At 39.7% G+C, this 13,531-nt stretch overlaps 1 protein-coding gene across 1 annotated transcript in view; it reads right to left on the minus strand.

The window, feature by feature from the left end:
• TMEM192 (transmembrane protein 192) overlaps nucleotides 1-13,531 on the minus strand; it is a 199,214-nt gene that overhangs the window by 138,499 nt on the left and 47,184 nt on the right. The window contains exon 4 of the mRNA XM_053703799.1: nucleotides 26-160. Coding sequence (XP_053559774.1) covers nucleotides 26-160 — 135 coding nt within the window. The remainder of the gene's footprint in view (nucleotides 1-25; nucleotides 161-13,531) is intronic.

The raw sequence follows: 13,531 nt of genomic DNA on the forward strand, positions 1-13,531 counted from the left end.
AGGAGTTTACAGAGCCAGTTCTCACCTGTGTAAATTGTTACAAACACAAGGGAAATGATAAGTTCCAGTCCCAGGACACTCAGAATGAGGTAGATGTATAGGTAACCGCTGCCATCAAAGGAATCCTGGGCGGAGATAATCACAAGTAAAGCCGCATTGCCTAGTAAAAAACAAAACAGGAGAATAATATGAAATGTGTCACCTGAAGAAAACTACTTCTACTGTCTGAGTTGGCAAATATGTACTTGTACATACACAACAGTTCCTAAAATGTACTACAAATAATAAAAAGCAAAAGCATTTAAAAGGGGCAGGAAACACCTTAAAGGGATAGTAAACACCAAAAATGTTATTGTTAAAAAGATAGATAATCTTTTTATTACCCATTCCCGTTTTGCATAACCAACACGGTTTAAAAATATACTTTATACCTCTGTGATTACCTTGTATCTAAGCTTCTGCAAACTGCCCTCTATCTCTGATCTTTTGACTTGCATTTCAGGCAATTAGTGCTGACTCATAAATAACATTGTGCTCACGCCCATGGAGTTATTTAAATGGCACACGTGAACTAACACCCTCTAGCTGTGAAAAACTGTCAAATGCATTCAGATAAGAGGCGGTCTTCAAGGGCTTAGAAATTAGCATATAAGCCTACCTTGGTTTAGTTTTCAGCTAAGAATACCAAGAGAACAAAGCAAAGTTGATGATAAAAGTAAATTAGAAAGTTTAAAATGGCATGTCCTATCTGAATCATGAACGTTTAATTTGGACTTTACTATCCCTTTAAGATTCCCTTTTTAGTTATGCGTAATATCGTTGTTTATTTTGCTCCTTTTTCATGTAATTTAAAGGGACACTGAACCCATTTTTTCTTTTGTGATTCAGATAGAGCATGCAATTTTAAGCAACTTTCTAATTTACTCCTATTATCAATTTTTCTTCGTTCTCTTGATATCTTTATTTGAAAAAGGCCTCTAACATTTTTTTTTTATTCAGAACTCTGGACAGCACTTTTTCATTGATGGATGAATTTATCCACCAATCAGCAAGGACAACCCAGGTTGTTCACAAAAAAATGGGCCGGCATCTAAACTTACATTCTTGCATTTCAAATAAAGATACCAAGAGAATGAAGAAAATTTGATAATAGGAGTAATTAGAAAGGTTGCTTTAAAATTGCCATGCTCTATCTGAATCCCGAAAGAATTTTTTTGGGTTCAGTGTCCCTTTAACTCTGAAATTGAAAATGGTGGTGCTTGTAAAACTTGAAATGCACCTGCTGACTTTTCAAGGCTAAACCTGCTACACATCCCCCCTAATTGGCTTTAACTAATAAAACTGCAATTGTAAGCCTTGTTTTCTGTAGAATCAAGCCCAGATTGGCTTTTCCAAATAAGGCAAATGGTGGGTGGCGTTCAGCTAAGCAAATGCAGCAAACAAGATGTTACTTGGCTTTTATGTTATTCTATAGCAACACAACAGAGATGTCTTGTAATTATAGCTGCTTAAAACAAAACTACATCATCTTCTGGAAATTGCTAAAAGCACTGCTACCTCTAATGTTTTCCACCACATTATTACTGAGCATCCCTGTGAATAAAACCGGTGAAGACACGCTGGAGCCCACATTAAAAAGGGAAATGAAACACTACGGGCTAGATTACAAGTTTTGCGCAAAATATCGCTTCCGCAAAAGTGATATTTGCTCTTAACTTAGTAATACCAGTGCATGCAAATGTGCACTGGCATTACCAGTGAGGTGCAATGTGAACGCGACATTGCTTTTACATTGCACGGAAACATTGCGCACACGAGGCCACACTTCCATAGGCTCCAATGGGTCAGACACGGCATGAGAACTAGCGCATAGATGGGTAGCAAGTAACATAATTTATGTAAGAACTTACCTAATAAATTCATTTCTTTCATATTGGCAAGAGTCCATGAGCTAGTGACATATGGGATATACAATCCTACCAGGAGGGGCAAAGTTTCCCAAACCTCAAAATGCCTATAAATACACCCCTCACCACACCCACAATTCAGTTTAACGAATAGCCAAGCAGTGGGTGATAAAGAAAGGAGTAGAAAAGCATCAACAAAGGAAATTGGAATAATTGTGCTTTATACAAAAAAATCATAACCACCATAAAAAGGGGTGGGCCTCATGGACTCTTGCCAATATTAAAGAAATAGAATTATCAGGTAAGTTCTTACATAAATTATGTTTTCTTTCATGTAATTGGCAAGAGAGGTCCATGAGCTAGTGACATATGGATATCAATACCCAAGATGTGGGTGTCTTCCACTCAAGAGTCACTGAGAGAGAGGAATAAAAATAAAAACAGCCATATTTTGCTGAAAAAAATTAATCCACAACCCGAAAAAAAATAAGTTTATTTTCATTTTTGAAAGAAAAACTTAAAACAAAAAGCAGAAGAATCAATCCTGAAACAGCAGCCTGAAGAACTTTTCTACCAAAAACTGCTATCCGAAGAAGCAAATACATCAAAACTGTAGAATTTAGTAAATGTATGCAAAGAGACCAAGTCGCCGCTTTGCAAATCTGATCAACTGAAGCTTCATTCTTAAAACCCACGAAGTGGAGACTGATCTAGTAGAATGAGCTGTAATCTCTGAGGCGGGGCCTGACCCGACTCCAATAAGCTTGATGAATCAAAAGTTTCAACCAAGAAGCCAAAGGAAATAGCAGAAGCCTTCTGACCTTTCCTAGACCAGAAAATAAAACAATAGACTGGAAGTCTTCCTAAAACTCTTTAGTAGCTATCCACATAATATTTCAAAGCTCTTACACATCCAAAGAATGTAGGATCTCACCAAAGAATTCTTAGGATTTGGACACAAGAGGGACAACAATTTCTCTACTAATGTTGTATAGAATTCACAACCTTAGGTAAAAATTGAAATAAGTCCGCAAAACTGCCTTATCCTGATGAAAAAATCAGAAAAGGAGACTCACAAGAAAGAGCAGATAGCTCAGAAACCTCTCTAGCAGAAGAGATAGCCAAAGGAACAACACTTTCCAAGAAAGTAGTTTAAAGTCCAAAGAATGCATAGGCTCAAATGGAGGAGCCTTTAAAGCCTTCAGAACCAAATTAAGACTCCAAGGAGGAGAAATTGACTTAATGACAGGCTTAATACGAACTAAAGCCTTGTACAAAACAGTGAATATCAAGAAGTATAGCAATCTTTCTGTGAAATAAAACAGAAAGAGCGGAGATTTGTCCTTTCAAGGAACTTGCAGACAAACCCTTATCCAAACCATCCTGAAGGAACTGTAAAATTCTAGGAATTCTAAAAGAATATATCTTCTACAAATTTGCACCCAGGCAGTTTTCCTCTGTGGGCAAGTTCTGGTGTTTTGGATACCTATACACACGACCAGGCGTGCCCCTCCTGAATTAACCTCATCATTTCTACCCACTTTGATAAACGGAAACTTTCTTACTGTGATTTGGCTCTAATTGTACAAGATATCGACACAACTTTTTCATAGAGGTTCAGTGTGATTGTTGATGGAATTTGTTCTATAGGCTCCCTTATCTTCTGGTACCAACTATGTCATCACAAGGTGAAAGCCATCAAGATCCTACTGTCACTCATGTGGAAACGGTTGAAGACCCGGCAATACAAGCCAAGGCAGCACAAACAGGGACGGTTTCCTACACCCAGGACGACGCTAACCGCATATTGTTTGCACCCATATCCAGGACGACTGGTGAGACTCCTATTAACTTATATTTTGCATTGTTAAAATTGAAAAAACGTGAGATAGATTATATCTTTACACGGTAGCTATCTTTCAGACTACCACAGAAAAGGGCAAAATTCCAAGGGGGTTTAGGGTACACAACATCCCTACCATAGGTAGAGACAACCCTGAATTCAGAAAGAAGTGGTGCTACATTCTAAACAAATGTTCTTTTGATTTAAATATTGTTGGTCATTGAGGAAGTACACTCTATCTTAGCTAAGGTTTAAATTGAAATTCAGCATTTTTGAAACAACACATAACCCAATTCTTGCTAATGAACAACAAGAGAACTGGTTATCCAAAATCAAAACTCAAATTAATAAATACAAAAAATGACTTAAGTTACATTTAAAAATAGGAAACTGGATACTGTCAAGTTAGATTACTCTCAGGGCAAGGTATACAAATGGCTAACAGGCACTAGAGAGATACAGCCCAGGAGAAGGGCAGCGAGACAGGCGTGTACGCTTTGATACAGTGGATACAAGTGGAGCTGAGTCCACGATACTGAGGAGAGCTCTTAGTGCAAGGCCATAAACCCCACCGGGCACAGGTGACAATTTTGACCAATACAATGCACAGTCAACACCCAGACATTGTTTAGGGGTTACAACACGCTCACAGAGGAGCAGACACACGAGACCCCACATCAGGCGGCAGGCACCAAGACACAGACCACCAAGAAGGGGGAGGCGAGGGATGCAATAATTAATTGAGCTCTCATGTTCTGACAAACGTTGAAATACAACTGCTCAATAAGGGACTATCATTTGTTCCCCAGCACAACAATCAATGAGTACGAGCAGAAACTTGATATTCACAAATTTTGCAGAACCTTAAAGCTTAAAGAGGTTTTTCCAGAACACTGAGCAGATAACACCAAAACTGCAATTGGAACGCCAATGTCATATACCAAGCTCATTTGAACCTATTAATTGTAGCGCCAGCACCAAGACCTTTATCGTATGTCTCTCAAGACCTAGATAAGGACAGAGAGCATCTATATGGAAACACAATCTCACACTAATAGAAAGGAAAAGCTATTAAACGCTACAGGATGACACCTCCCTTACCATTAGACCAGCGGATAAGGAGGGGCCATAGTCCTTCTGAGCTATGACTACTATAAAGGCGATATTGTACATCAACTCTCAGATACATCTACGTATATGGCTCTGAAGGGTGATCCAACAGGTACATACAAAAAACAATTGAATGCAAAGGCACCTCCGGTCGGGCCTAGTGTTGTCGGCAGTGGATTCCTTATGCCAACCGGTGGTCACAGTACATTGACCTACTGTTACAGCCGGTTGTCAGAGGATACACGATCCTTTTTTGCTGATACCAGCAAATTCATTAGACTGTTGGGGGCTGTTCACGTCCAGCCTGGTGATATTTTTGGTCACTATGGACGTGAACAGCCTAGTATACTATCATTCCCCACGGGGAGGGATTAGAAGTGGTCAGGCACACCTCACGAATAACCCCCTCTATGAGGGACCCCCCCATTGAATACCTACTATCTCTCATTGAATTTTGTTTACACAAGAATTATTTCAGATTCGAAACAAATTCTTTCTTCAGATAGCTGGGCACGGCCATGGGGTCATCCATGGCCCCCTCCTATGCTAACATCTTCATGTCACATTTCGAGAATATATACCTATGGGGAAAATGTGATTCATCTATCATTTTCTACCGTAGGTATATCGACGATATCTTTATGATTTGGAGAGGGGGCATGGATGACCTCCATGAGTGGTTTGAAACATTCAACAATACACAGACCACGTTAGATTCAAAATCTTGAGCGATACAGAGTCTATTAACTTTCTTGACCTCAAAGTATACAAAACCACACAGGGATTAGGTAATGTACACTATTCAGTAAACCCACGGATAGAACTCCCTACTGAGGTCAGATAGCTGGTCACCCCCCAGCATTATTAAAGGGTATACTGAAATCGCAGCTTATCAGAACAGTTAGAAATAATTCTGACCCTATCTAGGAGCCACCCAGTTGTCCGAGAATGGGGTGCAAAATTTGCAGAGAGGGGCTACAAGACCCAACATATCATCCAGATGATTGAAGGAAGTGTCACAAGTAACACAAGCACAACTACTGGCCCAAGAACCTAGACAAACGCAGGGTGATGACAAAATCATACTGGCAACTACATTTTCTCCGTAGTACCAGAAATGCTGGACTTTCTTTAAGGACACATTGGCCTATCGTTTCCACTGATCCAAAATTACGAGTTTAGTAAACATCTTACGCCTATGTCGGTTACCAGGAGGGGTACAAACCTGCGAGACTTATTAGTCAAGACTGACTCAAAGGCAAGTATAATCCCAGGACACAGTACCAACATCAGAGGATCTTAACGATGCCTAGGATGTACTACCTGTAATTGTGACTTATAAGTACCAGAATATTTAACCATCCCCATACCAACAGGCAGTTCCATATACGACATTCGATTACCTGTACAACCACGTTTGTCATCTACTTATTGGTATGCCCATGCTCTTGGCATTATGTCGGTAAAAACGACAGGTACCCTGAGAGAAAGGATGGCCAATCATCGCATGCCATAAGGTCGGCTCACAAGTCCGGGGAATCGGAACAACCGGTAGCGAGACACTGGTGCAGGAATACAGACATTCGGTGGCATCAATAAGATACACACTTATTGATCATGTACCCCACTAGATAGAGGGGGAGACAGAGGTAAAATACTTCTGCACACGGGAGGGCACAATAGGATTGTACCGACTGGGTACCTATTTACCCAGGGGGGCTCAACACCACCCCATGACTTTAAGGCTTTGATGTAAGTGGCTATATAGTGTGATACAAGCGCAGGGTACGGCACCTAGACTATCATGACTCTGTGGGCCATATGGTCGGCGTGCCTCGCTCTAGGGGTGCTCCTAAACCTCGTTGGCATACAGCACCAGTGTAAGGAGGTCTTTGGTATTTCTAATACCTGTGTGGAAGTCGGATAGTGGTGCCTTGGAGTTACCAGGGTTTTTTACACACATAGCATTACACATAGTCAAAGCTGGACACTTGATCCTTAATCATCCTAGGAAGAAGAAACAACAACATGGAGAATATTTTGATGGCAGAATAACCAGGATAACATAATGCATATTAAGCATTCGATCCTAAAGGCCACGTTAACCTAGAAGACTAGGGTGTAATAGAAGGCACCGAAGAATGCACAGAAAAAAATACAGAGCGGGTCATTATATATATAAATTTAGAAGTAAATGACCAGGCGCTCTTTATTCTGCATACATGATAATCATGGACTTTTGGAGCTAAATCAATCCCGAATGGATATTGTTTAAGTTAATGGAAAGACCGTCATATCAATTGTTTTTATTTTTTATTTTATTTTTACTTTCATTTTTTTATTCATCTTTATTTGCATTTGTGTTAAATGGTTTGGAGTGTTTAGATAGTGAGTATATGGGGGCATTGCTAGCCGCAAGATGGAAGTGGAATATGCATATATGACCCTCACAGCTCTAATAATGAGATTTAATATGGTGTAAATATATAACCTCATCACTTAATAGGAAGTAGTTGAGCTGTACAAATTCCTTAAAATTTTTTCATGTTCTAAGTAAATAAGGTGTTTTTGACAGAGGGTATGAATAGCATGCATGTCAATAGCTCATGACAATGGGAAGATCGCAGATAAATGATAATTTTTAGTATGTTAGTCGTTTACAAATCGAAGGCTATATATCGGGAGGTATACATCTCCATATGAGACTCCTTTATGAATATTGGGTAGACTGACTTAAATATAAGGCAACACAACAACACGTATATAGCACAATATGCCAGCTGGCGTGTCTCATAATTAGATTTGTTTATCCTCTTTTTTCAATACGTACACCTTCTTTAAACACACATATTGTAGTCAAACAGCACGCTTGCTTTAACACACTTTGATATACCTTGAAACATAACTACTGTTAGTCTGTTCCTGTACAGGATTACATTCTTAGCATTGTTTAGGTTGTCATGGCAACAAGCGGCTGCTACACCTACTATCACTATTTAATGTAATAGCACAATCGTTTGCACGCTAAGAGTTTGTTTTATGTTTTTTAAGATAATATGCCACAATGGTTTTATAATTATGGCATTTACACAGATAAGCCGATTTTTTACGGCTACAGAATTTTGACAACCGGAAGTAGTTTGGCGCACTACTTCCGCCACTTAGCACGTTTGGAACGCACTATGCGGTCCAACACCGGTAATTTTGGCGCCAGCACAGGTAGTGGTTTGAAATGATTTTGAGTGAGTATGTAACTATTTAAAAGTTTGTTTGCTTTCACTTTATTCATGCTGATGAAGGAGGCAAGACCTCCGAAAACGTTACAGAAATAAAAGTAACTTGTTTATGAAAGTCCTGAGAGTGCATTTTCTTTTGGCTGCATATATATATATATATATATATATATATATATATATATATATAATATACATACATACATACACACACATATATTTATGTGTTAATATGTCTATACATTAACACAAATGTATTATGCATATACATTTACAGGGATAACACAGTCCCCATAGACCGCTATGTAAAGGCACTTTTCAGTGACTATTTTTTCCTCTAACACCCCACTTCCGCCACCTTTAACCTCTAAAACTGCCTCCTGCAGTTATTAATTTAAAGGGAAAAAAAAAAATAACAGATGCCACATTTTTGGGGACATTTTAAAATTAACAAGAGGTCTGACCTCTGGTTAATTTTCAGAGAGCTATGGCTGGTTATTTATTTAAACTGAGAATTTGCCCGTTTTCGGGCCTAGCAATAAATTAGCGCTCCACTTATAATGTAGCCCTAAATTTTATGCACCTCCATCTAATTATGGGAGCCACATTTTTGGAACCTAGGTTAAAAATGGCAGGTGAACAGACAAATGCCCAGCGAGCCTCAAGGTAATGAATAAAAGTTCTTTTATTGGTAGAGAAAAGTAAAAAAGCATAAAGCTTATATCCCAAGCATAAGTAGTAAATACAGGTCCTACACGTTTCGGCAGCCCCCTGCCTTATTCATAGTAAGGTAATCTCACCCCTTAAATACACCTGTGTCCCCAGGTGTTAATACCACGTAGATGCATGCAGTTAAAGGGATATTTAGTACATTGTTATCAAATAGCGCATACACTCATAGAATTAGTATGGCAAACTCTAATACCTATATGTTTGAAATTTAAATCTGATTTTAATATTTAAACAGCTAAATCGACAAATTATCTCCCTCCATAAGTGTGACATTCAGTACTTGTTATGAAGCCATAGAGAACCAACACTAAGCTAAAATATGTATGGGAAAACGACATTAAGATCTAACATTTGCATACAAATTATAGGGGTGGGAACTTGAATAACCGGCCGAGTAGGTGATTCCACTATATTTAAATATGACCTAAATGTCAACCTAATCCTATAAAAACAAGGATGGACTGGTATACAGAGCAGACATTGTTAACAAAAACTATTAAGAGGACTGAGAGTTAACAGCATGAAGTTCATTAAATGGCAAAACGCCAGATAGTTGCTAGCAGTTTACTAAGTAATCTAATATTATGCAGTCCCCATTTCACTGGGGCTTGGAGGCAATTCCTAAAGTTATCGATTTAACCCATTCAGTAGCAATGTGCTTGCTTCCTAGTATAAATATATGAGTGGAAATCCAAGTAATGGATGTTCAAACCTTTTCTCAAGGTAACCTACCACAGTGTTGTACTAGGAAGGGGAATGGGATCAAGTAGTGAATCCCACTGGTCAGGGACCGATCGATGAAAAACCATAAAGTACTTAAGACCTACAATGCACAAATATGCATACTCACTCAGAACAATCCAACACCCATAGAAGAATGTATATATATGTGTACTCAACAATGGCCACCAGGTCGGGCCCATAACATTGATAACATCATCAATTCAATTTGACAATACACCTCACACAGTTCACAACCGTGGAATGCTAAAGAAACTACAGCAAGGTCCTTAACAATTAACTCTAATTTCCAGTGCATCTGTGAGTCATCATAATCTTATCAGTGAGCGTCATTATTAGCTGTGAAAGAGATGAATAAAATCACTTTGTAACATATAAAAAAAAAACTGAAAGAAGTGGGAACTATCAATTGGGGGAGGCGCTAGTTCATACAGAACTAGCGCTGATGAGTCCAAAAGTTAATAACGTCCCCATCGATATTAAATCCCTTAGGCCCTTCTGGTCTCTAATTTAATAGATCCAAGAACGCCTCTTTGTATAGCAATTTAGCAGATCGATCTCCCCCGCAAATGCAGGTTTAATATGATCAATGATTTGCCATTTGAAAGTCACAACTGTCTTATTATGGACATGTATAAAGTGTCTCACTAGGTTCAGAACATTCTATTCCGTTTTCAATATTTTTCAAATGTTCCCTGATCCTGCTTCTACACTCACGAGTAGTGCACCCAACATACTGTTTCATACACTGAGTGCAATCCACCAGATATATAACAAACGTAGTGCAGCAATTGGTATAGGAATCCAGACTGTAAATCCTCTGGGTGACATATGATTGAAAATTCCGCGTCACCTTTGCAAATCCACATGAGATGCAATTACTGAAGTGGCATTTATAATGCCCTTTTACCTCTAACCAACTGCCTCTCCTGGTAGAAGACTGACGTAACAGGCTGGGAGACAACAAGTTGCCTAGTGTGCACCCTCGTCTGGGTACAAAGTTGCAGCCTTTAGACACAAAATCTTTTAGGCTGTCTTCAGTCGTAAGTATTGGCAAATGACGACTCACAATATTACAGATGTCATCGAATTGAGCACTATAGGCTGTGATAAACGTAGGTTTCGATGAATCAAAACCTCTATCGGTTTTATCCGTCAGATTACGATTAGACAATAGGTGTTTTCTATCTAACCTAGAAACCTCTAGATATGCACGCTCTATTACCTTCCTTTTTATAACCTCTTTCAGGAGGCTGTCCATCAACTGTTGACTTTCTCTTTCAAAGTCTTCAATTCATCCGTGCAATTCCTCTTAACACGGATGAATTGTCCTTTAGCAACTCCAAAACCAGTATATTTCAGGATGGTTACTCCTTCCATGTAATACAGCATTGGTCACAATAGGTTTTACGATACAGTGTCGTTTTGACACTATGGGGTATCTTTATCTCCCATCAAATGAGATCAGATATGGAATGGAAACCTTATCACATGCATAGGTAAACTGAAGATTACAGTTATTATCGTTTAGATAATCAATGAAATCATCTATTTTTTGATGACCCTCCCGTCCAAAATGAAACAGGAGGTCATCAATGTAACCCTCTTGTACATAAGTATCTCAGCATGAAATGGGTTAGCCTCCTCCAAAGACGTGGCACACCTCCCACCAACCCATAAACAGGTTTGGTGTAGGCTGGGGCAAAAACTTTGCCCCCATCGCTGTGCCACGTCTTTTGGAGGGTAAAAGTATCCCCATCAAATTGAAAGAAATTGTGGGGACAGTAGGAAGTCTAGGGGTGGACTAGCAAGAATCCCTTAAGGACTTCATCATATTCACTAAACCTGTCCAGCATATAGGATACAGCCTCCAAGCCTAATGTGTGGGGGAATGGCAGAATTATAAACTGACAACGCTCAACTGTTATCCATTCAGTTTTCTTCCGTCCACTCTACTTGTTCAATTACATTTTAGAAGATGTTTTAGTATCCCTCAAATATGATGGGAGACTATAAACGATGGGCTGGAGCAAAGATTCAACCCACATAGACATGTTCTCGAACATGGAGGCCAATGCCTGCCACAATAGGCCTCCCCCTTCACCTCCTCAAGGGGACTTGTGCACCTTGGGGAGGGTGATGGAAGATCGGTACCATCGAGGTGTGGCCACATATAGAAAAACAAATCGGCTGTGTCCTGGTCATAGACTCCTAGCTCGAGATCATCATCTATAATAGGACTCTAGTCGTTTTCCAAATTCAACAGTAGGGTTACACGTCAGAACTTGATAAACCTCAGGGTCCCCAAGCTGTCTCATGGCTTCCTGTATATAGTGTGACCTTGTCCTGTACCACCACACTGCCCCCCTTTGTCAGCCTGCTTGATTATAATATCTTCCATCTTCTTAAGGTTTTCTAAGGCCTTTGACAGTTCCTCACTAAGGTTAGGGCTGGGATGGTAACTTTCTGCTGAAAAGACTAATAAGGTCTTCCTCCACTCTACGGTGGAAAGCTTCCAGGAAGGGTCACCCTTTCCCGGTGGTAGGATAAAAAATAGACCTAGGTCTGTATCCACCATGTGTGGCCCTTAAGTAGTGTCTGATCAATTGGTGTGTCTAAGGCTAATTCATGAATGTTAAGGAAGGTCACTTGCCTCACTAAAGTCTACAAGGTCATAAGGTTTAGGGAAAGTTTCCTCCCCCCAAATCAGAAAACCACTGGCAGTATCATTTGTATGCATCTCTTTATTTCCAAAAATACTATTTTTAATGTTAAATTATGAATTAATTTGTTCACGATCTACTATGGACTGGAAAAGATTAAATTGGAGGTTGGTACAAAACCCCAAGCCCCAGACCCAAGTACCTCATTCTCTGCATTACTTAATGTATTACTAGAAATATTTATGAAATTTAGGATGGCATATTTTGTTGCGACCCCCTCTTCTTCTGAACCTTCCTGCGCCTCTGCCTATTTGTCCTCTTCCTGCGTGCCCTCCCTCCCCTCTTCTAAACTGTAATCCCTCTGAAAAACATAATTTATGCTTACCTGATAAATTTATTCTCTTGTAGTTGTGTTCAGCTCCACGGGTCATCCATTACTTATGGGATATATTCTCCTTCCCAACAAGAAGTTGCAAGAGGATCACCCACAGCAGAGCTGCTATATAGCGCTCCATCCCCTCTCACATGTCATATCCAGTCATATCGACCGAAACAAGACGAGGAAAGGAGAAACTATAGGGTGCGAGTGTGGTGACTGGAGTTATAATTTAAAATTTGGAACCTGCCTCAAAAAGACAGGGCGGGCCGTGGACTGAACACACTACAAGAGAAATAAATTTATCAGGTAAGCATAAATTATGTTTTCCTCTTGTTAAGTGTGTTTCAGTCCACGGGTCATCCATTACTTATGGGATACCATACCAAAGCTGAAGAGTAACACCGGATGATGGGAGGGACAAGGCAGGAACATTAAACAGAAGGAACCACTGCCTGTAGAACCTTTCTCCCAAAAACAGCCTCCGAAGAAGCAAGTGTGTCAAATTTGTAAAATTTAGAAAAAGTATTGAAGTGGAAGACCAAGTTGCAGCCTTGCAAATCTGTTCAAACAGAGGCCTCATTCTTAAAGGCCCCGGTGGAAGCCACAGCTCTAGTGGAATGAGTTGTAATTCTTTCAGGAGGGCTGCTGTCCAGCAGTCTCATAGGCTAAGCGTATTATGCTACGAAGCCAAAAAGAGAGAGAGGTAGCCGAAGGCCTTTTGACCTCTTCCTCTGTCCAGAGTAAACGACAACCAGAGAAGAATTTGTCGAAAATCTTTAGTTGCCTGTAAGTAGAACTCTTCAGGGCACGGACCCATGTCTAGATTATGCAAAAGACGTTCCTTCTTTGAAGAAGGGATTAGGACATAACGATGGACAACAATCTCTTGATTAGATATTTCCTGTTAGGAAAAACAACATTAG

This window comes from Bombina bombina, chromosome 2 (genome assembly GCF_027579735.1).
Source record: "Bombina bombina isolate aBomBom1 chromosome 2, aBomBom1.pri, whole genome shotgun sequence".
NCBI classification, from domain to species: domain Eukaryota; kingdom Metazoa; phylum Chordata; class Amphibia; order Anura; family Bombinatoridae; genus Bombina; species Bombina bombina.